At 40.6% G+C, this 27552-nt stretch overlaps 1 protein-coding gene across 3 annotated transcripts; it reads left to right on the top strand.

The window, feature by feature from the left end:
* Positions 1–4016: 4016 nt before the first annotated feature.
* Positions 4017–26317, top strand: CFAP206 (cilia and flagella associated protein 206). Of its 3 annotated transcripts, XM_061369756.1 has the most exons (13): positions 9482–9594; positions 9796–9904; positions 11540–11623; positions 11935–12025; positions 13120–13308; positions 13554–13712; positions 15478–15686; positions 17005–17124; positions 18681–18879; positions 19582–19719; positions 21724–21917; positions 22954–23097; positions 25991–26317. In XM_061369756.1, exons 2-13 carry the CDS (start codon positions 9797–9799, stop codon positions 26219–26221), a joined length of 1866 nt encoding a protein of 621 aa, XP_061225740.1. In that variant the 5' UTR covers positions 9482–9594; position 9796; the 3' UTR covers positions 26222–26317. The 3 variants fall into 3 exon arrangements, with proteins under 3 accessions (XP_061225742.1, XP_061225740.1, XP_061225741.1); XM_061369758.1 differs by lacking the exons at positions 9482–9594; positions 9796–9904 and adding an exon at positions 4017–4168; XM_061369757.1 differs by lacking the exons at positions 9482–9594; positions 13120–13308 and having other exon boundaries at positions 9756–9904.
* Positions 26318–27552: the final 1235 nt, after the last annotated feature.

The raw sequence follows: 27552 nt of genomic DNA on the forward strand, positions 1-27552 counted from the left end.
ACACACCACACCAGCAAAGCTCTTTCAGTACATGCCCCCAGTCTTTTTAGCTTTAAATCCAAGGTTAAGATGTTGGAATGTACATTGTTCAAAGATCCTCCTGAGCAAAAAGCTTCTAATACAGTAAAAGCCTGAAAGCCTTAGTTTCATCTGTTCCTGTGCTTGGTTCTATCTAGGCAGCAATATGTTGAGTGACTTGGAGTGGGTCTTGAAAGTCTGACAGTGAAAGAAGACATTCATATTGTTGAAAGACTGCTTGAAAGAGCTGAGCTCATTTGGAACTGAATAATAAGGATTCAAGTCTGTAAGTCTCTAGAGTCCCTCCTGCTTGCTTCTTTTTTTTTTCTTTACTAAAATAATGTTTCCTTTGAGAATACTACAACTGTGTATCTTTCTTTTCCTCTAGTTAAAAACAAAAAAAAAAAAGAAAAAAGAAAAAAAGGGTTTTGCATACTGCATTCCTGAACATAAAATCAGTATATATCTCATTTTAATTGCCTTGCAGCCTTACTTAGGACAAAAAGATCTGTACTTCTGCAATGTCGTGATACATTCTTAACTAAATGCTGGCACAGGAAGCAAACTGGAAAACCTGAGAGGTAGGTAACTGTCCAAAGACCAGGGGAACAGCAAGAACACCACAGGTTGAATGGCATCTGGTGGCAGGTGGTAGGTTTTCCTTGGTTCTCAGTATGTTCCTATTAGGCTTCTTCTGTCATGAACATAAAATGTTTTGGCAACTCAACTTAGGGCATTAAGCAGTGTCTGAGTTCAAACATAGTGTGCAGGTTTGCTTGCTGTGAGCAAGGCTCCCAGCACTGCTGCAGATCTCTTTGCACAGCTCCCAGCACTCATGCTCTTACCGCACCTTGCAGAGAATTACCTTTTAAAAGTTGGAATTGTCCTGCCAGGGAAAAGCTATCTTAATGAATCTGATGTGCGTGGACCAGAGGAGTGGTGAGTCTGCTGAGAATGCCAAAAGGACAGTTGACAACAGTTTTAAAACCACCTTCTTGAACGCATGCTGGAGGCAGGAACTTCTTGAAGGTATTTTGTAGCAGCTTCTTTCTCCCTCCCCCTGGCAGTGACCATCATGTCACCATATGTGCACATACTGTAGGCAAAGGGGAGGCACCACATTTTTTGTAAAGTATTTAAATTATTTTGACTATTTTACTCGAGTCAGAGTCAAGGAAGCCATAACCAGAACAGAAATGTGTGATGAGCTAGCATCTTTGAGGAATTACATTAAACATATGCAGTCATCTTTTAGCTTTATGCCACCTTCATACACACACCCCACACTGTATGCATAGCCCAGTTTTCTTACCTGTTTTATTTCCTACTTCTCTTCTTGGCTCCAAATGGCAGAATGTTCACTCTGCTACTGTCAGTACAGACAAGAGGGAAACATCTTTCCTTTAGCTGCTTTCCATGGGACATAGAAACAGTTTTTTCCTTCACACACTGGTCAGAAGTCCCTTCTGCAGCCCATTGCAAGACTGCTCTGAATGACTGGGGTAGGGAATTTTTTACACACAAAGCAGGCTGATGGCTGCCTCACCCCCTAGGTAACCATAGATGTGGGTACTAGGAATATCTGTCTTCATTACAAGTAGGGGATGCAATGCAAGAACAAAGCAAGAGATTTTGTCATGCCTGCCTTGACTATAATAACATTCCAGTCTGGTATGGTGTAAATGTTTGATCTGCTGCTCATATTTTAAGGTGTGGCTTGAGCAGGTTCTACTTGATTGGGACATAAAGAGGTTTACTACCAGATATACCCGTTGATATGCAGCTATTAACCCAAGCTTTTGGTGACGTTTCACATTGTGAAAATTTTTAAGGCACTTCTAGAAGAAGTATTATATAGGAAGAATACAGATCTTAGCAGGCTGTAAACTTACATACTTTCCTTTGATATTCTATACTTAATTACCAATTAGATGTCCATTAAGTAGAATGCTGTGAAACCCCTAGTATAAGTAAGAGGTCAAAGAAATGACCAGTGGTCTTTCAACAAAACATCCTTCCAAAGTTTCACAGGTACTTTTGAGAGCAGTTTGTGCATTCAGAGTCATCCAAAAAGCTTAGAAATAAGCTTTAATGCCAGTGTGGTCTTCCTTCAAAAACCTTTACTCTAGGAGGAAGAGGATATTCTTCAACGTGAAGTAAGAGCAGGTGTCTTTTTGCAGAGTGGTAGAGCTGGCTGGAGGGGTTGAAGGTCTTCTGAAGTAAAGAAGTCACCTTGTCATACACAGGCTTCCTTTCCTTATTTCATCAGTATGGACTAAATGACTATCTTTAAGTCCTTTTCAGACACATTTTATTTCTATATTTAAATGGTTACTTTTAATGACATGTTTTCTGTACTTGTCATTTCCTAAATTGCTTTCCCATCTCCTCAGGGTATTATCTGTCTAAATATTGTTTTCATTTCTATTGCCAAGATTAGCTGTCATACCAGACTGAAAAAGCAATCACAGCTGGTCAGTGCTGTGTGTCTGTAGAAAAATCTCAGAATTCATTTCTAAACTGAAAGGTCAGAAGAAGTGTTAATTCAGCAATCCTTCTGATTTTCTACAAGTTACCAGGTATCCCATGATACCAGTCCCTAGTGCTGCTTTTGAAGATCACTACAAACAGGCACAGCTCTCTAAAGAGTTATTCTGCCAAATACTCAGCACAAGTTGACAGAATCTCAAGCCTTAACAGCTGCTCTCGGGGAGAGAAGCTGTCCTGGGAGTAGAATTGGGTTTGGCCAACAAAATTCAGAATTCTGGAGAAGGATTTAAAATTTGTACATAAGTACAAGAGTATCCATGTATTTTCTAGCTCCTGTCTTGACATGGTGAAAACACTGCAGGACTACACTCTGGAGTAGTGTGGGTAATAATCCTCTTGCCCTCCCTGTCTGATGCACTGATCATTCTCTTTATTTCTGACAGGTGAATGAAGAGCATCTTCATTACAGATTAGTGAGAAGTCTATAGCTGGATAAAAGTGAGCTGAGTGAGAAGTTAATTTACAGACTGTGAAATAATCACACTCCCAATATTAGTGCATTTTTTGCTCTCTGCCAAGGGAGTCAGAGCCACAGCAGCATATTTCCTATAACATTTTCTCCTCTATCTGTTTAATGGGTAATTGTGTTTCTGTAACTTTGGAAGAAGTTCCTATAGCCTGAACTGAGAAGGAAGTCCTCACTCCTGGATCACCCCACACTGATGGATGCCATCAGTGTGGGATGCTGCTCAGCAGTTGTTTCTTACACTTGTTCAGGTTGTGGGAAAGTTCCTGCATCACTTCTGGTTTGTGGTTTTGTGTTTTTTCTTTTGCATAGTTGGGCCTGTTGCAATGACTCAGCATTGCACAAGAAGGTGGCCTCCTGTAAAAAGAATATTAATGTTCCTGAATCACTATAATCTGCACAGACATAAGCACTATTTAATATCTAGCTAACCCATGAAATAGCAGTGTGTGCTTTTGGTTAAACTGCAGCTCTTTTGGAACTTAACTCAGTAGGAATATATGGCAACTACTTTATCTATCTCAAGGAGTCTATGGTAAGTCCTGGATTTTCAATAGATTTTTTTTAGAGGGATGATTAATGGAAAACAGGCTTGATCTGTGTTATTTTTATTAATGCATTTGACCGAAATGTTAGCATTGTCTAGGAGCCTTAGTGACTCATCTGAAGACAGCTGAATAATGCATCTTTTGCAGGAGTTTCTAGTTGAGGAACTCGATGATGGTATGTTTGGAATCTCTCTGCTCCCTCTCCATAGTGAATGCCAGAGCTCTCAAGCTTTGAAGGACAAACAGTTTTGCTCCACACCCTTTTCTGTAACCTGGCAAGTACAGTGCATCCATTGTGCTCACTAAGGCATGCGTGCTAACAATAGTGCATTTATTAACTGGGTTTCTATGCCTAGGTTTGGTTTGGTTGTTTGGTTTTGGTTTTGGTTTGGGGTGGGTTGTTTTTTTTCTCAGAAATGCCCAAATGAAGAGTAAACCTTTAGTGCCGTGTTATCTGTGACTGAATTTTTCAGTTTCTAAGTTAAAAGCCAAATTGGATTTCTTTGTCCAGCAAAATCTTGCTGCCTTGAGGACACATTCATCCTGGGGGCAAGAGTCACCTTCCCTCATCAGAGTTCCCTATACAGTGAGTAAATTTAAACTTCCTGCTAGGTACCTTCATATTTTAGTAAAAATCTGATATAGTGAGAATTATGGGGAGGCACAGTGCTGGCATACCCAGATATACCTTCTTCACTGCAGCAAAATGATGGAGCTGGGAGAAGACGACAGAAAATCAGTCTAACATTCGTTTACCATTGTGTGAATGTGTCACAAGCTGAGCTGGCCGGCGCCATCAGATGGCACTATGTGGTGCTCCAAGCAAGGCAGCACAAGCACAGAGGGCTCCAAATGCTGATGGAGGAGGAAGAAAGAACAATTCTTGCACCAAAACATTCTGAGCTTCAAAACTCAGTTTTCTGTGAACTAACAAACTGAAGAAGGTGGTGTGGCGCATCTGTCCTCACAAGGTAGAGGGCTCAGGTTGTGCTCTAAATTCACCTGCTGCATCACATAGCTGGTTCTAGGTTGTTTTCCCTTCAGCTCTGTGGTGGGAAAGCAGCCAGCTGCAACTTTGTCCCCACAGTGGCAAATCGGGGGATACGCTTATGCTCGAGAAACCTATCGGGTAAATCTGCCTTATGGATATAGCTACAGAAAGAGGTTACTTCCTAAATGTGGCAGTTAATATGCGATATGCTTTCCCCTGAAGAAAGCACTAGGCTGTCAACCTTTATAGCAATTTAAAAACTACTATGGTTTTAATGACTCGTCAAACCCTTATATCACAAAAGAAAACCCCACCAAACCAACCCAATCTTTTTATTGTGTATCAGTACCAGTCAATGTCTCAGACACACCGCTGGGGGGAAGAGTTTATCTGTCTTTCAGTCTCTGAGCAGCTGTATATTGCGATTTTTTGGAGGAAGGATTAAGAACTGTTTTTAATTCCAGTTACAAGAACACTGGATGAACCAGCCCTCTATTTCCAGGAACTATGTTTAAAAGTGAAAATTAATACTAATTCTAGGAAAGAAATCCAGCTGCTTTGATCATGAAACACTGTTCTGCAACCTAAGTCTTCAGTAGCATACCAACAAGTTAAATTAATGTTGTGGTCTAATATAGATCACGAACCTTCCCTGAAACTAAATTTTCTTTGGAAAACATATAATTAGCTGTTCTTTGCTTTCTTTCTTCCCTTTCCCTCTTCTTGCTTTTCAGGAAAAAACCCACCTATAATTTCTTGCTTTCTCTGAAAGTATTTGTGTAAGCCTGTGAATGTGTTAGCCATAGCCTCTGCCTGTTACAGATGGGAACTGGCTTTCTGCAGCTGTTACAATTGCAAATTCCAGCACCAGCTCTACTACAGATAGTGTTTGGTTAAACTAAAACCATCCACTTTTAGCTGATAATCTTTTCAGGACAAAGCATTACCATCACTGCTTTGAGCACCAAGTTTTCTCACTGCCTTTTGAAATTTGCTTTTGTAGAGAGAAACCTGGTAGTGGCACCTTCTCTTTTTCCTCTTAATCCCCTGAACTATGTTATTCTGCTCCCCTCACTCCTCTCCACCTTTGATTGCATCATGTGTGATTTATTTAGAAGTGCAGAGGGGGGTATCTGCAACCCTAAACTCAGCAACAGGCTTCTGCTTCAGGAAGGGAGGCTGAAAGCTTTTGGTTCTGCAATTTGTGGAAAAAGCGCTCTTGTAGGTTTTTGTTCCCTTGATAAATATCTTACTACAATTACTGAGCTTAAGGCAATGATTTTCTTTTAATGGGAATGCAGAAGACATACTAAGAAGCCCCATTAGCTGTGCTACTAGAATGAAACCTAACACTTCACAGTGCAGGATTATTTTGAAGCCCACTCCACAGACCTTCCCAAAGTGTTTCCCACAGGTGATGCTGCGACTGCCTTCACTGTAGGCTTGTGCACACACTGAGAACATGGATGTAATCCTGCAGGTGCTCACCAGGTAGCATAGCATCGCCTTGATTTTGTTGATAAGAGTGACTTGTGTGAGGTCACACAGGAAAAATATTACCATCTCAATCTTATCTCAGTAGAGAGGCCTTAAACCACAGAGAAAAAAAGAAATCAGGTGAAAACTGGTGTAGTTTGTCAGATCTTATCTCTGCATTCCCTGTGCCTTTTGAGCTTACCTGATTGCCTTTCAGGGACATGGTTTTTAAATATAATTAACTCGCTATTATTCTTTCCTCTCTCTGACATGTAAAAGCTTGAACTAATTGAGTATTGACTAACTGAACTAGTTACAGCAAAGCATTGCTGTCATCCATCAGCACCCTCACTGGTGTGTGGAAGAGCTGGGGATGAACTTGGGGCTCACTGGGCCACTGCTTGTGGGCTGTAACCCCATTAATACCTGCGGGAACTGCCACCTCCACCAGCAAGCATGGTATCAGAAAGCAAGCTTGTCTCTCTTGCTTGCATTGCAAAGTAGCCTTGTCTGTGCCATCTCTGCATCCAGCAGTCACAGTATACCACTCACACATGTCTGTGTATACATATATACATGCATATATCTACATATTGTTTGCATTTATTTATCTGCATGGGTTCTGGCTGGGATGGAATTTGCTTTCTTCACAGCAGCCCCTGTGGTGCTGTGCTTTGGATTTGTGGCTAAACTGACGTTGATAACAAACATATGGGTGTTTTGCCTGTCTGCTTGCGCAGCCTCAAGGTTTTCTTTTTCCTGCTCTGCCCTACTGGCAACTAGGCTGGACACAATCAAGAATCTGGGAGGGGACACAGCTGGGAGAGCTGGCCCAAACTGGCCATGCCGTATAGTATCATGCTTAGCTACAAAAACTAAGGTAGAGGAAAAGGAGGCAGGGATTTGTCTGTGGGGGTTTCTGTCTTCCATGGTGGCCCTTGCTCTGAGAGTGGGCATCCATCTGCTTGCGGGAGCTGGTGAGTGACTGCCTTTTCATTGGTTGGGGAGGGGTGTCCCTCTTTCCTTTACTTTTTAAATGGTCTATATTTTGACTCATGAGTTTTCTTGCTTTTGCTTTTCCCATCTTCTCACCAGCCCTACTGCAGGGTTTGGGAGTGAGCAAACAACAGTTTGGGGTCAACCCAACACTGCCTTTTTGGCACCCAACATGGGGCTTCAGGAGGGGATAACAACAGACTTGGCAGAGATTGTGAATGGCTGTTTTCAGCCTTTGCTGTTACTGTGTTTGCCCCTGGGGGACCTATGGTAAAAGTGGTCTTGAGCCTGGAGTTTGGCCCCTACAGTGCTGCTCCATCTCTTGGAGGCAATCAGTGATTGCACCTTCCACCTCATCCCTAGGGGATAGGTCTCCCTGGCAGTGCTACTACAATGGACCCCGTCCTTCTGAAGCCTCTGTGCAATGGGATCACTCATGCTGCTGTGTGCTGTCAGCCTGGTTTGGAAGCTGGATGTTTCTGGTGTGGGTAATGACAGTGTCTCCATGCCCCCTGCTGCACACTGCCCCCTACCACCTCCTTGGACCCCCAGCCCAGCAGCCCTGGTTCCGGCCTCAGTGGTGCCTCCGTGGATGCCCTGGTGGGGGGTGAGGCTGAGGGATGTGCCCCAGCGCAGACGATTCCTGGGTGGGAAAGGGTGTGGGAGGGCTTGGGCAGGTGCCTGCAGTGGTTCTCACCCGCAGTGGTGTGGCAGTTCACACCTGAGGAGCTGTGGAGGTCTGCTGAGGTGGTCGAGCACCTGAAGGCTGGTTGTCTCATCTGTGCAGAGACAGCAGCTCCTGGTGCTGTGCTGGGGCCTGGCCTACACCTACTGGGCCTTCCTCCAGCAGCCACATATGGGCAAGCCAGCCTCTGCACCCAGGCATGTGAAAATGGACATGGTGGCTGGAGCAGAGACCTGGCTGCTGGCTACCACAGAGACCCAGCTGTCAGCTACCTCCAAAGAGAAGCAGCAGAAGCAAATGTCCACCCCTTTGGTGAGGGAGGAGGAGGAGGGACCAGAGCAGCCCTGGGGGCGGCAGTAGGAGCCAGGCAGGAGGGAGAAAGAGCCTGCTGCTTCTTCCCTGGTGTGAGATCCAGAGAGATTTCACCACCAGCCAGGCAAGCAGCTGCTCCAGTGCTAGGCCATGGGGGCCAGCAGCCTGGCTCTGGAGGGATGGGAAGTGCCTCCCTCACGAGGGACCATCCTGTCGATGGGGAGAAGGGAGGCCGCTGCCTGCAGTCTCTGGAGCTGCTTCCCTAAGCAGTGAAGGGGAAGTATCCCTTCAAAGTGGACCTACCCAGGGAAGTGGACCACCACAGAGATATGGATATTGTCCAGTGCTTGCAGGCCTTGTGGTGGCAGCTGGTGTGAGGCACGATACTGGCCTACACTTGCGCCCTGGTGCTGAGGGACTGGCAGGCTGCCCTGCCACCGCCTTGAGCTCAAGCCCAAAGAACTGTAAATAAAACAGAGAATATGCAAAGTAACAAATCACAGCGCTGTGCCTGCTCCTCTTCCTGCCTCCTCCTACCCTCATGAGCTCCTTTGGAATATACTCAAATATTAAAGGTATGTGTGTTTTGCATCCGCATATATATACACACACATATATATACATGTGTATAGACATAAGTACACGTGTATATGCAGCCACAACTTCTCTGTTCCAGTGTCTCACCACCTTCCCAGTAAAGAATTTCCTCCTAATATCTAATCTAAATCTAACCTTTTTCAGTTTAAAGTCATTCCCCCCTGTCCTATCCCAACATGCCCTTGTAAAAAGCCCCCCCAAGTTTTCTTGTAGGCTCTGGAAGGCTGCTATAAGGTCTCCCTGGAGCCTTCTCTTCTCCACAACAAGCCCAGCTCTCTCAGCCTGTCTTCACAGGAGAGATGCTCCAGCCCTCTGAGCATCTTTGTGGCTTCCTCTGGACTTGGTCTAAAGGTCCACGTCCCTCTTGTGTTGGGGGATCCAGAGCTGGACACAGGACTTTAGGTGAGGTCTTATGAGTGTGGAGCAGAAGGGCAGGATCACCTCCCTTAGCCTGCTGATCATGCTTCTTTTGATGCTGGTCATGATTACAGTCGGTTTTCATGGCTGTAAGTGCACACTGCTGGCTCATGTTGAGCTTCCCGTCAATCAGCACCCCAAAGTCCTTCTCAGAGCTGCTCTGAATCACTTATCCAGCCAGCCTGTATTTGTGCTTGGGATTGTCCCAACCCATGTGCACATGGCCGTGTTGAACTTCATGTGGATGTTTATGCACACATTTACATATACTCCTGTGCCTCTTTATACACATTTGGTACATATGCAGGCACACGTGTACCTATATTTTGCATGTACACCCACATAAATATTCTTTGCACACAGCACACATCCACAGCCGCACCGCAGCGCTCCCCCCGGACGGCAGCGGCAGAGGCCGGGCCGCGTCCCCATGGCAACCCTGGCGGCTGGTGCCCGCCTGCGGCCTTTTTTCACCGCTCGTCGCCGGCCGGGACGGGACAGGACAGGGCGAGGGGGGGGCTGTGTGGAGACGGTTCAGGTGAGTTCGGGACGTTCTGTGGGCGCCCATATGCGGTGGGAGAGCTGCGGGGCAGGGACGGGGGTGCCTCGGCAAGCGGCAGAGGCGCAGGAGTAGGGGGGCTGCGGGCGACGCTACCGCGGCACGAGGGACCTGAGCCCCACGTGGTTGAAAAGCGCTCTTCAAGGACTGCTGATGCCGTTAACGCTTGTGCTTGCCCAGCATGTCCTCCGACCGGACCAGGAACGTCGTCAGGAGAATCATTCGCGAGATCGGACAGGAATGCGCCACCCAGGGACAAACTGTTCCTGAAACCTTAGTGGCTTTCATGGTAAGGGCAAAAAGTAAATGTTCAGGGCTACTTTTTATTGTTACTTCATATGGGCGCTTTTCTCATCACGTTCAGATTCTGCTATGGAGCGTAAAAGATTGAGGTAAATATGTCTTGATGGCCTACAGATAAGGAGTTTCAGACCTGTGCGCCTGTAGCTTGACACTTCAAACTGTTTTTTGAGGCTTTTATGAGGTAGGGGATTAATTTTACAGGAGGTCAGTAGTTCCCCTGAAGTCGCCAACACTGCTTGGACTGAATGATGTAGGAGAGGACGGAAATCATTCCTTTGATCTTAAAAGTCAACAAACGTAAAACAGCAAGTCCACGGCTGGGATGGCAGTAGCCAAGGCTGTCAGGGGTGACTTGGACTTTGAGGTTTCTGATTGCCCACACTAAGAAGTTTTAAAGGGATGTTCAGTGATATTCAATAGAGGGTTCTAAAATCATGGAAAAGTAGTTAATTCCTCTGAAATGCTATCTATGTGAATATGAGGCCCTGAAAAGGATGCAGGCCCTGAGTCCTGGAAACTCTTTGAACTCCAACTCAGAGTTCTCCCCCAGTTTTCTTCTGCAGGGAGAGAAACCATTTGATTTTGTTTCTAAAGTGAAAAAGAGAAGTGCTCCCAAGTGTAAATAACATTTCTTCCCACTCTCATAAATGAACAAAAAGGCATGACTCATAAGCAAATGTTTATTGCAGCAGCTATGTTTATTCTTTGACTTTTACCTCTTCCCTCTACTGTAATGGGTTCTTTTATTTGTTTCGCTGTTTTGGCAGGGCCACGTAGTATAAATGGGCTGAATCTTTGAAGGAGTGGGCTTGGATTCCACTTAAACTAAAAATGAAATGGAATCAATCTCAGTGCTGTCCTTGGTAGACAACTTAATTATCCTAAAAAATATTACACACTCTGGCATCTCCTCTTAGGACACACAGCAGCGCTGCAGAATATAGTCCAAATGCATCTGCAAAGCTCAGTCTGAAGAAAGATGGAGCTAGGTTCTTTTTCTATGGATGGTATAAGAACAGAATCAGCTCTTAATAAACTTATAAATGAATGTAAATAGTGCACAGCAGTACTGTTAGTCTGCCTTTCTCTAAACGTGACATCATGATATTAAAAAATTACATTGGGTTCAGAAGCAGTGTTGATCAATTAAACATGATCAGTAAAACTTATGTGAGTTATAGTGAGTGAAGATCCTGTACTGGGCAAGATATGTAGCATGCATACCACCTGCAAACATGCAGATAGTTCCCTGTATGAAGAACGGAATGGATTTTTTTATCCAAATGGTAAACATTCGTACTGATGCATATAACAACCACAATGGATTTTTATAAGATTTTACTTACAAAAATATATTTTCAGGAAAGGAGATACATTGAAATATTTCTCTGCAAAGTTGCATCACAAATAGATTTTTTTCCCCCTTATATCTGAGAACTGAGATTGAAACTGGCAGCGTGTGAAATGATGTAACTTTGTTTCATTATAAAAGGTTGAAATGGGAAAAAAAAAGAATAGTAAAGAAATATTGACCACATTAGATATTTTTCAGAAAACAAAAGGTTAGTTGCAGAGTGTATGATGAGATGTAAATTAATAGCTTTCTTTTGGCAATATCTAGGTGAAAGCTGTTGCTTTAGATCCAAGAAATGACTTCAAAGTGGATCAAAACCTTGCAGAAGAAGATGTGCAAAATATTATCCAGGTAATTCTGACATCATGTTGAGAGTCAGCACTTTGCTAAGACTGGTAGCGTTATTTGCTACTGGTTCCTGTAGCTAAAATGCCATTTATTCTGGTATGAACTCTTTCAAAATTTTAATGCTACTTTTTCTCTCATGGTTCTGTAGCTAAAGACTGGACTATGTGTTTCCTTATGTAAGTAAGTGCCTTATACAGAGATAATGGCAGTGAGGGGGCTCTACTGCAGTTGTGAAAGCTGCAGCATAATCACTGTCAGTTCAGACTTTTTCCCAAAGATGAGAAAGAACTCACTTTCTCTGTCTCTCTTCTTAGCTCTGTGTTACCAGACTGCTTGACACAACAAACCCATCCCTGAGCACAATTAAGATGCAAGTTTACTTTGATATGAACTATGCAAAACGAGGTAATTTCAAGTATGTTTCCATAGAAGAAGTTGATGCTGAGTTAAGGATTCAATATCTCTCTCTGTAGGGCTAACACTGATACCTCTTAAATGACTATTGGTAGTAAAGCAAAATAAAAATCCCTGGAGAACTGTGCTGCGTAAAAGTATGGTTTTTCAGTATGGATATAGTAGAGGAAAAAATGTACATTAGATTTGAAAGTACACTCATCCTGTCTGAGAGGTTTGCTAAACGTAATGTGTTAGATTGCTTGAGAACAATTACACTTTCAGGTGCACTGGTTAGCTGCCTTCAGCAAGAAAAACTTGTGCACCTCTGTATTTGAAAGAGAACTACTATCCGGAACTTCACTGTGTCTGAAAGAGAGCTTGATATTTTATCAATAGCCCTAATTGAGAGATATGAGCAATCTTGAACAATCAGTTACAGTTTTAACTGAATATATTTTCGTCTTATCAGTGGTAACTTCATATGGTCTGAGAATGGGAATGTGGAAGAAAAATTACATGGAGAAAATGTCTCTCCTGTAACTGTAACTTCAGATCCAAATGAGACACTGAGGGCTGGCTGGGAAACAGGGCAGAAGAAAAGTAGACAGAAAATAAACATTTCTGTGTGGGGTGGTAATGAAAATGTTTTCTTGTTATCATGGATTAAAGCCAAAAACTAGAAACACTACAAAGCTGCTCCATAGTCCTTTGAATATAAAAAGCTCAGTAAGCTCAGTAAGTCTAGGAAGATTCTAAGATCCTGAGTCGTCTTCAATTTTGAGCATGTAACTTTAGGCATGTATCGTGTGTGTGTGCTAGGTCCCGCTGCAGTCAGAGGAGTTCAGAGAGCCAGAGGCTTGCTGATTAATTTGGTCTGAATAGTTCTCTGGACTCTACTGACTGATGTTAATCATGATAATTACATTAATGTTTAACTCCACTGTTGTTAATTATAATGGTATGGTACCTTAAGTATCTCTTATACATTTCTGTGCTTCCAAAACCTTTAGTGCTCTGACTTGGGTGGAAATGAACCGGACCCTCTGTATGAGCCAAATTCCAAAGAATTTAGGTGGCACTTTCTAACTGTTCTTCTTTCCTAGCTGAATTCCTCAGTGAGCAGCACCATGTTCTGGAGGCAAGGCTGGCTCCTGTGGTCAGAGATATCACAGACAGTTGTCCTCATCTGCAAGAAGAAATGGAAAATGTGTATCGAAAGATTGTTAGCTATGTGCTGCTGGCCTCTGGCCTGGGATCCCCAACAGATATTGGGGTTGTCAGGGAGGTAACAGGTCAGTAAACTCCGAGGTGTGAAACTGGGCGTTTCTTACTGAAAAATAAAATCTCATCTTATCTTTGGTGGCCTTTAGATACAGCTGTGGCAAACTGGAGTGAATGCTTACTACCTACTGTCACTGCTCAGCCTTGAAGTCTAAATTTGCCATAGATTTCCTACTTTTTGCAGTTGTTCAGGAGAGGGTATTTTTGCTTGTTTAATGATTTTTCTTTTCTGTTCCCTCATACTTAATGCTTGTAGCTGCCCTGCAGAGTGTATTCCCCCAGAGAGAGATAATGACTTTCACCTCACTTGGTAAGAAGAACAAAGAGCAACAGCTGAAAACTTTTGCCATGCTAGTCACAGGAATTCGGTTGTACAACAAGGCATGTGGGAAAGGAGGAAGCAGCATTGATGACTGTAAGTAGACAACTGCATTTGGGCTGTGTATTCTCAAATAATTCTCCCTGGCCTTCTTCACTGGAGCAGCTCCAATAATATCCCATCTCTAGGTAAACAGCTTTGACTCAGAGCCTGTAAATCTGAAGGAAAAGTAAATATTTGATATTGATTATAGGATTCCACGTAGGCTACTACTTTTTAGCTAAGAGAGAGCCGTGTGTGGTTGTTGTGGAAGTATTATATGTGTTAACTTCATGCACTAATTTACTTCATGATAACTTGTTCCATGATCCCTTGCCATTCAGTTAATTAAATATGTAATGTTTGCCTTTAAAAGTAGTTAAAATCTTAAAAGGACACTGTCAATTCAGTTACCATTTTCTGTTGAGTATGTGTGATGAAAAGGGATAAAAGTTGCTGAGCCATTATTTGTATTCTGGTAATTTAGAGTAACCTCTTCATGTTCTTAACATATTCTCAAAAATCTTGCATTTTAAATATTTCTGCCTCTTTAATAAGCAAAAAAAAAAAAGCTGTCAGTGGCCACCCTGAAATTTTTCAAGAGCTGTATTCATTATAGGGCAATACTTTGTATTCCTCTTACTTTTTCTTTTCCCCCAAAGCCCCATTATTTCTGGTAAATTTGCAATTAATAACCAAATAAATGACTGGTCAGTGGAAATGTGTGTGTGAATATGTGTGCAGTGTTGTAGCTCATTGTGGAGACTTATTTGTATGAAGGGTCTGAAGCCCAATTTTAGGGTAAAACTTTATTTTAAAAGACCACAGTTTCTGGAATAAAGGTTACAGAACGTACTTTTCGTGATAAGAAAATGGTGCTTTATTGGAAAGCAAAGCACTGGCTTAGCTAGACGGGATTTTAAGTAAAGCACAGAAAAAGAAGTAAGCAACTTTCTAGATTTGGTGATAATTTTTTTTTTTCTCCTATGCTAAGCAAGGCATTGTTGGTTTTCTATTTTTAAAACATATGCGTTCCCACAAATGTCAGCTTTCTGTGTTGTGGCTGAGTCTATCCTCGGTTCACTGGGCCTGAGTTACAGCGTGAGAGAACATTCAACTATTGTGGTTCTACAAAAGGCACAATTTACAACATGTTGTGGTCTTTGTCACTATAATATCTCTGGGATTTAGAATAGATAGTACGATTGTTACTCCTGTTACCTTTGTTGGCTTACTATAATATGGGCTTTTTTGCACTGAGCTGTTTACATACATACATATGTTTACGTACATACATACAATGGAAAAAACACAGCATGAATGCTCTTAGTTGAGGAGGTAAATTAGATGTCTTTATGCTTAGGGGTAGTAGTTAGACCGCAAAAGCCTTAATGTAAGTGTTAGCAGCAGTCTCACCTGGGCTTGGTTTTCTACCCTGCTTCCAAAAAGTAAATCAGCCAAGTGCTCAGCTTTCTCCATCTGTGGTTAGACCACTCATAGTACCTGTACAAATGTACTTCCCATTCTAGCTTTGTTAAATCTAACCTCTCTGTGCTCACAAGGGTTTGTGTAAACATACCTAAAGCCCAATTCCTTGCACTGCTGCTTGCTGATGTTGCTAGCATGAAAAGTACTTTACAAGTGAGGAAACCAAGAATCAAAAATTGTTCTAAAAGGGAATTCATGAATATAAGTAAAAAATTTAGAGATCAAAATTGATCAAAATGGAAGACTGCTTTGCTCAAATACTGCATTTCAGCCATTTGCTAATGATTTAAATAGTTATTTTTATACATATCTTGTATTTATTCTGCACACATAGTGCCAGCCATTCTGAATGAAGCCATTCCATCAGCTACACGGACTATCGATGAAGGTCTTAATAATTGCCACCTACGGGCCCACCAGTACACAACTCTGTTGGAATCCATGCAGGAAGACCAACACAGGCATACGCAGCTAGCTTCTTTTAAATTAAAAGAAGCACTGTTCAATATGAGACAATATGAGGCCTTCCTTTGCATCCTTCTGGTGAGATACCATCTTGTTATATCCTGTGGGTTTTTATTGCAGATGAAAGGTATTCAAATTACCTACTTGTACAGGACAGAAATGCAAGAAAAATTATTCAGAAATAAATGAAAAAAATAAGTATAGAATCATAGAATCATTTAGGTTAGAAAGAACCTTGAAGATCATTGGATCCAACCATTAACGTAGCACTGCCACAACCACCACTAAACCATGTCTATAAGTACCACATCTATATGTCTTTTAAATACCTCCAGGGGTGGTGACTCCACCTCTCCCCTAAGCAGCCTGTGCTAGTGCTTGGCAACCCTTTTGGTGAAGACCTTTTTCTTAATATCCAATCTAAACCCTTCCTTGTGCAACTTGAGGCCATTTCTTCTTGTCCTATCGCTTGTTACCTGGGAGAAGAGACTGACATTCCCCTCACTACAACCTCCTTTCAGGTAGTTGTAGAGAATGATGGGGTCTCCCCTCATCCTCCTTTTCTCCAGAGTAAACAACCCCAGTTCCCTCATTTATCTGCCTTTTCATCCTGATAGGGTGGTTTATAACAGATCCCCACAATGATATCTGCTATATGAGAACCTACATCATCTGTCATACTGAGCTTTGTTCCTGACTTACTGGGGTTGGCTACTCTTAGCTAAAAGACAAAACATATTGTTTGTTTCAGTATATCTGTGCTTCCATTTAATTTCAGAAATTTTCCTCTTCTGATTTAATTTCATTAACAAAGAACTTTAAAAGTAGGACTTTTTTCTTGTTTTTCTGCTGATACGCACTCTATCCCAAAAGGCATAAGAGAAATAAACTCTGTGTTCAATCCATAAATTATCTCAGTTTTTTTCTGAAGACATCCCCAACATATATGGAGTCATCAGAATTCTTTGAAGAATACAATTTAAATTCTTGACATTTGATGGGGTTTTGGTTGGTTGGATTTTGGTTTTGTTTTTTTTAAAGACCTTTACATTTGTCTTTTGAGAAACTGCAGTCTTTCCTCTATAGCATAAAAGGCTTAGAAAGATATTTCCTTTCTATTTTTTCTTTACAGTTCTCTTTAGTGTAAAAATTTTGAAGTTTTTTGTAAAAAATTACAGGTGTATGTTGAGAGAAGTGCCTGGTTTTACACTTACAGAAAAATGTATTTTGTGGATAGTTAGGACACATTTCATTCCTTAAAACAGTTGTCTGAAATCAGTTGAATTAAGAAATCCAAGAAAATACAGTGAATTAAGAGATCCAAGTTAATACTTATTGCTAAATACTTGAGTTTTTGACTGTCATACTTCTTACCTGAAGTAAGTTCTGTTTCCAGTCTGATGCAATTACAAGTGCTCAAGAAGTTGAAAAGATGCAAGTGCAGTTTGCAACAACAATGGAGCAGTTGAAAAACACAGTGGAGAATAAAGTTTCTGTTGATGCCAACAAAGTTTTTGTGAGTATTTTGAATGTAAACCCTATTTCTTCTTAATTATAAAAAAAAACTTTGCTGGTGTATTTCTGTATAGTTTGTGTTAAGAAAAAGGCTGTATTTTTGTCTCTATTATAATAGCATCTGTGATTTTTGAAGGGACCAACTAAACAGAAAGGCTTGATTTCAAGGTGAAAGAAAAGCAAGGTACAAAAAGGGAGAGAAGGAATTAAGTGGATTTTACTGTGCCTTGAGTAATTTGTCACTATTTGTAGATTTACAGTGGTATTTTCCTGTTTTTGTAAATATTCTTTCCTGTTCCTTGCAGAAACTGTAAAGATGACAGGTAACAGCACATCAGTGTGATTCTTTTGAAGTCCCTTCAGATAGCAATTCCTGTAATTACAGTATGAGTCTTTGATAATCATTTTTCTAAAGAAATCAGGTTTATGTGATGGGGGTTTCAGCCTCTTTGCCCCTCCCAGTAGCTTCTGAAATTGTTGGTCAATTTCAGTTGAATTTTTCAGAGCCTGGCAATCTCAAATTATATTATTTTCTGCAAGTTTTGTGGAACACAACCAAGAGACAAAATTAGAGCCCTCCTAAGATCAAGTCTGAAGGACTTACCTGTAAGATAAGGCTTATATTTGTTTTAGGAAACATAGTAGATTTCATTAATGTTCTTTGTTAATTCTAGAAAGAATGATTGGGATCTTGATGCCCTTACTTTAGTTTCTTCCATTTTTGTAACCATAAAATTTCCACAGCATTAGAGATGCTGATGAATTCTAGAGCTGACTTTGTTGGCTGTTCTTATACTAATATTGTTAACATGCATAAAATACAATGTTGTTTGTGTGCATTTCAGATTTGTTCAATCTCCTCTGTGTGTTTAGATGTAAAAGGGCACATTTTATGTCACTGACACTGAAATCATCATTTACAGTCAGAGTTTGTAGGCTTCTACTGTACGTGTGTACGGCTGTATGTCAGCGTTGCTGCTGGGAATGGCAGATTCCAGTTCTGTTGGGAATGCTGTACCACTCTGGTGGTACAGCAGAGTACTTGCAAGTAAGGGCTTGTACCCCATTAATCTGTCAGGCCTGATGGCCTGTGGGCTGTGGTACCAAGTCACTCCAGAAGCAGGGCAGGCAAAATAACAGAACCTGATTTTTTGCACATATAAGGTGTGGGTTTACTTCAGTTGGTATTTAACCAGGTGCATTTCTTCTGAACAATTATTCCTGAACACCTTATTTTGAGTTGTAAAACTGTATTGTCAGTAAAACACTAGATTCCAAACATGTACTCAAAGTAATGTATTTCAGAAAGGCTGTGGTGTAAAATGTAGAAAGATACTATTCCGGCCTATAGGCCTATGTGCTGGCTGTACATGCTTTGGGTGTATGTGAAGGGAACTCCTCGTACTATACCAGGAGTTTCCCTGGAATTTCTCAGTGCTGAAGGCCTTAGAGATCAGCCCCACTTTGTTCGTAGCAGGGATTGTTGTGCACAGCACTTGGGTTAAACTGCAGAAATAAAACAAATCTGGATTTCAGCTCATTTTCTTTCTTTTCTAGCCTCTCTTTATTGCACTTTCTAACCTCTGGACCGGCTTTCAGGATGAGATGCTACTGCTAAAGTTCCTCACAAGTATGACGAACAATCTGCAACAGTTCTTGGAAATCCAGTCACAGCTTTTTCCTGAGGAACTGCTAACATCTCTTCTGGAAGGACTGACTGTGAAAAGTGATGAGGAAAGGTTAAGAGAAACCATGGGTACTGAAAGTTATTGTTGTTTTTGGTTTTCTTTGATTTCCCAAGAGTTGGTGGTTTGAATTTTTTTTGCAGAAGGTGCTCCATATGTATTTTTTAATAATCAGAATTTGCACAGTAATTTAAAATACAACTTGTAGTGTGTGGATTTAGTTTTCAGGTAGTATAGTCTGGGCTTTTACTTTTGTATATAAACATATAAATATAGAATAGGTGAAATTATAAATAATTATAAATAGATTATAAAATAGATCTACTAGATACAAACATGCCTTATAAAAATGGCAGAATAATCAGGGAAGAATACTTTTTTTTTTAATTTCTTATGTTTGCTTATGTCTTTTTATACCTTTCAGAACTTCTGAAATGGAGGGGGAATAAAACTAATGTAACAGGACTTTGGTTACCAGACATATTTGTTTGTTAAGATGGTATCCCTGGCAACCAAGCTATACTTAAGGGGTTTTGTAATGCCTGAGTGGGTGAAAACAAAACAGAAGAATAAGATACCTTCCTGTTGTTGTCTTCTGCTTCCAAAGAAAACTAACACTGCTAAAGAAGCCTCCTGCAGGACTGATTTTTCAGTAGGATCTCTCTTAAGGCAGGGCTAAAGTTTGGCTTTTGGGATCATCCCGTAACATTATTGTATTTTCAGCATCTGATGTTTTGTCACTGAAATCCTTCCTTCGTCCATCTTTTTCTTAGGAACCAGAGTGAATGTTTCTGATTTTGAGAACCAGGAATGGCTTTTTCCAGAGACTATTGATCATTTTGATCAGTTGCTAATCCAATACCATGGTTTCTGTGCACATGCGATTGGTGTAAAAGGCCTCACTCTCCCAGGTATTCATTGTAATTAAGCCTTTTCCATACTTCATATGTACACAAGTAATAGGGAAGGTATAAAGACATGTTCTGAATGCATCCTCTAGCTAGAGTACTGTATTATCATGTTTGCAGTTTTCACCCCAAATAACTTATTTCACCTGTTATTTTTCTTTTAAAAATACACAAACAAACTGCCCTAAACAGAAGTTAAGAGGCTTTCAAGAGGAAGCAGGCACAAGCAAGCAGAGGCAGAAACAAGATGGATAAATGTTTTCCAGCTGCTGTATCGGCATCTGTATAACCTGTGCTGCAGCTGAATTCAGGCTTGTCTACTGCTGTTAATGTGTTTTAATACAGGCATAGGAAAATGGTCATTCCTTCTATTTTGCGTACCTGTGTGTTGCAAACACACCTGTTCATGCCTACATCATATGTATTTTTAAATAGCTGTTAAAATGTACCAAAAATCTTCTCTGAAAATAATGCAGAAGTGCACTTTATAAAGTCAAGGAATCATAGGGATTTTTTTGATCTGTTCCACAGTCATTTCTCTTGAAAGCAAGCCTGATTTCAGCTACCCCATCAATTCATGTTTTCTGTCTTCCTATCCTTTATAGAACCTATCCATATAGGATTATTATTTTTTAATCTAAGGAATTTGGGAGGAAAATATTGCCATTAATTGGCAGTATTAAAAAAATACATACTTTATCAGCAGTGTAAATTGTTTATTTAGTATTACATATGAGAACAACTGCCCTGGGTTGGACCAAAGGTTTCTCTAACCCTGTATCTAATTTCTGCACATGGACAATCATGAACACTTGAAGATTATGAGAAATCAAGTAGGAATGACCCTTCCTTAATTATATCGTTCCCTGTTCTAGCAGTTAGTAGTTATGGGATTTCCTCAGATAAATGCTGAGACTGTAACCTTCTGTTGAATAATCCTTGAGAGACATTTTTCATTTATCTAATTGCTTTTTGAATGCATTTAGAGTTTGCCATGGAATATTATTACTGTCAAGAGTCCTGCAATTATAATTATATATACTATGAAAAGGTACCTCTTTTTAAGACGGTTTTAAACTCTAGCTTAGTAATTTAATGAAAGACCTGATAGACTTTCTATTAGGAAAATTAGCAAATAGTAATTTTATACTACACACAATTCATGGTTTTATAACCTCCTATCATATTATTTATTTTGCTTGCTTCTTTTTAATGCTGAAGAGGCCTCCTTCTTTAATCTCTCCTTCTGTGAAAATTATCCCAAGCCTCTGATCATTCCCAACTCCATTTTACTTCTTCATATTCTGTTATGTTGGAACAAAATGTAGTATTACAAATGTGGCATTCTTTCTGCTTGTATGATTGCCACTGAGTAGTGCCATTTAGTATTTCAGGGCACTGTCTATGATAATTCTAGATCTTTCCTGGGCAATGACAGCTGAAGCAGAGTCTGCCACTGTCATTGAGCTCAATTTGTGTTTTTCTATGTAAGTTATTCAGCCTTTATTGGCATTCCATTTTCTCGGTTAATTTATTGTCCAGCTTTTCAGCTGCTTCATCTGCTTCTTCAGTTAATTTCAGTGTTATGCCCTTTGGTATAAGTGGACTGCTGATCTGCAAGCAAATGTTTCTGGAGATTATAGGGGAAACATTTGTGGGTATGGGCTGTTTTCTTAAAGGTGTGCTGTAGGTGTTTTATCTGTTGTTTTTTTGACAGATAGACAGTAAGGTGAGCTGGATGTGAACTGGGCAAAAGCAGGTGTACTGACACACAAAATAGATTTGTCTGTCTCTAAAAAAGCTTACTTTCAGGGGGTTATTCTGATTTCAGAAAAAAGGAAGTGAAACTGGCTTGAGGAAAACAGTATCTTGATTATGAATGTATTTTGTATTGGATATCATACTGTTCACCATTTTATTTTGTGGAGTTTGGTTTGTTTGGGGTTTTGGCTTTTTTGGTTTGCTTTTGGTTTGGTTCGGTTTTGTTTATTTTTTTTTTTTTTTTAGGAAATCCTGCTATTGGAATATTGAAGCACAAGGAGAAATGTTACGTTTTTACTTCCAAAGAAGCTGCATACATCTTTGCTCAAGATCCAGATAAGTTCATTCAGCTGAATGTAGAAAAAGCAAAAGAATATGCAGAGCTAATTCAACTGCTTGAGCTTCATCATCAGTTTGAATACCTTGTTCCATATGCACAGGTATACATTGCCCATGTCTCTTGCTGAACAGCTCACTGATTGATTGGTCTGTCCTTTCTAGAACATAAAGAGAACAGATGATACCAATCTTTAGAAGTATAGTCATTTGCCTGTCATACAGAAAGTCTGAAGGTCCATCTTCTCCAGATCTTCAGAGTGTTGATGAGAAACATTTTCCTTTTATGTTGTTCTTGCCTTGTCTCTTCATAGGAGGGTACATAGAGCCAAAGGATTGTGACAGCAGTAAAAGCTGCTTGTCCTTAGCCTAGAAAGATCCTGTGTCTGATGTTTCTTTTCTTCATTTTTGCAAAACTTAAAGGCACAGTAAATAAGTGCAATAGAAGATAAGCCAGATACCATATTAACTGGAGCTTTACCTTAGCAATTCATCTTCATGTGGTGGATGAGGGTGGAATGGTATCTGGGGACAAGAGTTATGGATTATATTACAAAATGAAAGGGGACTCATTAATCATGAATGTGACAATGCTACTATGTGAAATCCAAAGATTTTATTTGGATTCATAAACATTCTCTGTGATCCATTGTGAATTCTAGGTCCCTAGCAATAGAAAGAATGTAGTCTTGAACTGGCCTTTGGTGAGAAAGATACAGTTTATGTCCTGGCTCTGGCAGAGATGTAAGCACTTCTCCCGGTTATGTTGTGACTTTTAGTCCATTCATAAAGACAAACTGAGGTGCCTGCTTCATAAAATACTGGTGGCAGTGGAGATGGGACCCCTTCTTACCAGGATCCAATGATGAAGCACTCACTCGGGATGTGGTAGTCTGCAGCTGTGGCCTCTGCTTAAAGGGCTTTCTGACAGAAATTAAATCCATCTAATGCTTAATGGTTTCTTCTTTTTGGTGGGGACAGGAATTAAAAAACACTGTTGAATGTAAAAAGCATTATCCACTTGCGGTTTGCAGTTTTCTGTTTGCTTTTAAAAAGTAGCATATCCATTTGCTATTTTTATGAGATGTCTGTTCTTCTTGGTAATGCCTTGCTTGGTTTTGTTCGTTTGTTTTCGTACAGGCCAGAACTCCAGACAAAAGTTTGAAGAAACCAACTGTAAAATGTGACAGTAGTTCTCAAACTGATACACATATCTTGCCTCCAACCATTGCGACATCCTATGAGTGGAATGAATGGGAAATGAGAAGAAAAGCTATAAAATTGGTTTGTATTGTTACTGCCAGATTTTCATTGTTGGATAACAAAGTTCAGAATAAATTACTGTAAACTTTTGTTCCTTGCAACATAAATCTAACCTTATTCAAAGACACACACTTGGTTGCAACTGGTTCAATATTTTTTTCCAGGTATTTTCTCTCCTTATTTCTAGACTTTCATATTCTCTCAGTTCTCCCATATTCTTCCCCAGTTTCTATGACCAGTGCTTCCACTGCTAAGTCTATTCATTCCAAGTTTTTCAGTTGCCTCCTCTAAGGAATAAGAATGTGTTTATTAGCTTCAGTTCTAAAGTTGTTTCTCTACACTGAAATAAACAGGTTGAAGATATTACTATATACTTAATGTGTAAAGAAAAAAAAAATCCAAGAAATTAATGACAAACAACAGGTTGCAGAAAGGTAAAGCTTTATTGCACGTTGACTAATTTATATTAATATTTATTACCATCAAGTAAGAGGAGGAAAATGTCATAACTGGCAGACAGAATAGTTAGGAATAACTTTGGATGTGTTTGACCCTGCAGAGGCTTTCTTTGAGCTAACTTATCCATCCTGGGAAGGTATCAAAACATGAGGCCCTTTCATATAGGACTGGAGTGGTAAAGGAGGTTTAAAGTAGGTTTTCTGTTGTGTATATAAGCCAGAGGAAATGTTTGTTATACTATCATGATGATTTATTTATGGATTGGAAAGCACAGTCTGTCAACAGAAGGTTGGCTGCATACATTAAAGCTTTTCAATATGCATATCTTTAAAAGCTTCTTTCTAGGGTTTGCCAGCACATGCAGAGGCCCATGTCTAGCATCTGGTTTTCAGAATTCAATCAAAATGAACTTGTGAGTACAGGGAATATTGCAGTTACCAATAATCACTGGACACAGAATACTGCAAGGTTGACTGTGTTTTGTCTGTGAATTCATGCACTACAGAGGCCTACGGCCTGCTGTGCTGCTTATTTCTTTTCTGTTGTTTTGCGATGAAATCTTCAACATTGTAAAATGAAGCCAAAATTCTGTACTGAGAAGTCTTGCCAGTGTTAACTGGGCTTATAAAGGATTCTAAGTAATAGTTGTTCCTGAGGTATGTAAAGAAGCCAATTAGGTTTACAAAGGGGCCTGGCTTAAAGCCTCTTTTGCTTCTCTAATGGGTGAAAGTACATAAATAAATGTAAGATGTGGTCACTGACTTATTTTAGCGTAAGCAAAAGTAGATGTTTCCCAATAGCTGAGCATGAAGACCATTCACAGGCAAATGTGTAGCTCATTAGTTTGAGATATTTAGAGAAAGTACTTCAAAGTACTAAGGGTGTTTTAGCCTCAACTGTCCATATGGGAGTTGAGTGATGCTGAGATGAAACAAAAAATCCCAGATGCATGCAAGTGTTTTGTCTATAGTGACTATGCTGAATCTGAAATATGGAGCTGATACAACATTTAGAATCAAAGTGCTAAAATAACAGGAAAACTTACCAATGCATCTGTGAGTTTGATACTTTAGGGGAGCATTGGACGTATTTTGGGGTTTGTTAGAAAATGAGCTCATATGTCTTAGCTTTCTTCCTGTTGTTCATAGCCAGAAAACTCACAGTGATAGTGATGAAGTGTTAAAATATAATGTCATTAGAATACCTATTTGATGTCACAAGTAAAATTTTCAGCTCACATTTGTTTCTCTGTGCAAGCACAGTTCTTTGCAGTAGCATGCATTTGGTTTTCAAGAGAGATAAGCATAAAAGAGAGACAGTATCTCATGCCTGCTTTTATTTTAATTGTCATAAGAATCCTTGGAAAAAAAGGAGTAAAATACTGTCTTTCTTTCTACACTATCTCTTCAGAAAGTTCATTGTTCTTTTCTGTATTTTCCTTGGTGACACCGTGCATAAGATTCAGTTGTAGATTGAAATGTGTCTGAATACAGGTGCTTTAACTTCTGCTCTAGCTGAGAGGGACCTAGTTAGTGGAGTCTGGAGAACATTTTGACTCATCCCAATACAAACACTGAATCAGGCCAACTTAATCACTCTCCCGCTTCCACTGACTCCAGTCTCTGCTCCAGGGACTTTCTCACTCACATGTAGGGGCCTGAATCCTGCCATGAGACTGTATTTTTGTATTTTGATTACAACATTATGTCATAAGATTTACAGTGTGTACATCTGCTGACACAGAAGGCTCACTGGACTAAGGAACATTTTGTTGTTTCAAGTGCTGACTTTGTAATATTAACATTATGAGAAGTGTTTTTTGTTGTTGCATATACAGCAGTTTCTGTGATTAAACAGGGCTTTAATCATAAATTATCTTAACTTTTGCCTCTTGCCAAAGGATTAAAGAGCAATGTCTTGAAAGAAGGCATTTTTCCCTTTTATCTGATACTTAGTGACACCAACCCCCAAACCTCATCACACTTGGTAGAAACCAAAAGACTTGATCCCGTAGTTGGCATATCCATAATATTGTGCACCCTGACTGCAGATGCCCAGATGGACTTATCCAAACCTGACATTGTGGTCAGGGTGCTTTCAGACCTATTGAAATTAATTTGAAGTACTGAAGAGCTTACCATTAAACCAGTATTTTATTCTAACAAAACAAAGGCTTCAGCATTTAACAAAATATGAAGCAAAATGACTAAAGGAAAATAGGAAAGCAGTAAGAGGCTGGCTTAAAATTGTGCGGGTACATACATACATGTGTGCTGCTCACACATCCTGTTAGTTCAGGAGTTATCAAATCACAGTTTCAATTGTGTATTGGCAGTGGACCGTGTTCCAGGTTTGGGAAGCCTGGAGAGGTAAAATACACAAACACACCTAAAATACATTAGTGCTAAAATGCCAAAACAGATTTTGCTTAATCTGCTGCTTTTTGTGTCTTTAGGCCAATTTGCGCCGCAAATTAACTCATGCCATGCAGACTGATCTCAGCAATATGAGAAGACAGAACTGCACCCAAGTGTACTTGCCAAAAGATGTTAGCACCCAGACTAAGCATGACAACTCAAGCAATGTACCCAGACCACAGATTTTCCTGCAAGGTCTCCGAGGACAATCATCTCCTACTACTCATACGGTCAAAGTAAACTTAACAAGAGCAGTAGATGAAACCTAAGTGAAAATGAGAAATCTGAAGATGTATGTTGAATGTATAAATAAAATTCCCTGCATATATCTGAAATATGATAAAAAACATTTTACTGTGTCTGTTGATTCCAGGAGCAGTTGATTTATTTCATTTATCTGCTGGGGCTGCTAACTGGCATCAAGCGATAGACATTACAAGCTTGAAGCACCCACATTTTAAATAGCAATTTAGAATCAAGATGTTCCTAAAGATTTTAGCATAAACTAACATTCAAATGTGTAGTGTGTGTTCTTAGATTTCCTTGAGGTTTTAATACAATGATTGCTTGCTGAAACGCCGTCACTGAGAGCCATGTCTTTGGTACATGGAAAGAATAATGGAAGACAAGTAGCTTTTATGAGATACGGAGGCAATGCTGCAGCTCCTGTGGGGGTATAATTCCCATTGGTGTGAAATGAGAGCAGCAGCATGGAGAAGGTTTTGGGGGTGTTGGTTCAAGAAAAGCTGAATGTGACCCAGCAGTGTGCACTTGCAGCCCACAAAGCCAACTCTGTCCTGAGCTGCATCAACAGGAGGGTGACCTGGTTAAGGGAGGTAGTCCTGCCCCAATACTCTCATGTGAACCCACCTGCAGTACTGCACCCAGCTCTGGATCCCCCAACATAGGAGGGATGTGGACCTGCTAGAGCAAGTCCAGAAGAGGCCACAAAGATGCTCAGAGGGCTGGAGCAACCCTCCTTTGGAGACAGGCTGAGAGACTTGAGCTTGTGCAGCTTGGAGAAGAGAAGGCTCCAGGAAGATCTTATTGCAGCTTCTGTGCTTAAAGGGGGCCTACAAGAAAGCTGGAGGGGGAATTTTTACAAGGACAGGTAATGACAGGACAAGGGCGAATGGCTTTAAACTGAAAGAGGGTAGATTTAGATTAGATATTAGGAAGAAATCCTTCACTATGAGGGCAGTGAGGCACTGGCACAGGTTGCCCAGAGAAGCTGTGGCTGCCCCATCCCCGGCAGTGTTCAAGGCCAGGTTGGATGGAGCTTTGAGCAACCTGGTCTAATGGAAGGTATCCCTGCCCATGTCAGGGGTTTGGAACTGTATGAGGTGTAAGGTCCCTTCCAACCCAAACCATTCTGTGATTCTATGAAATAAAACTGGTATGACGAGAGTCACCTGAATGTCACAGCTCCACCCTTACAGCAGAATTGTCAAGAAAGTAAACCCAGCAAAAGTAAATCACTCTCAGTCCTTGGTCCTCTCCATTCATTAACCCAAGTGTTTCTGCAGGGTAATAGGCATCACAAGTGTAGGCCAAGGCAGGGAGGCAGGGAAGAGAAAATTTAATTCCCATGGCTCTGGCA

This window comes from Neopsephotus bourkii, unplaced genomic scaffold, assembly GCF_033783945.1.
Source record: "Neopsephotus bourkii isolate Nb327-2 ecotype Australia unplaced genomic scaffold, CSIRO-AGI_Nbou_v1 NB_1511, whole genome shotgun sequence".
In the NCBI taxonomy this organism is placed as follows: domain Eukaryota; kingdom Metazoa; phylum Chordata; class Aves; order Psittaciformes; family Psittacidae; genus Neopsephotus; species Neopsephotus bourkii.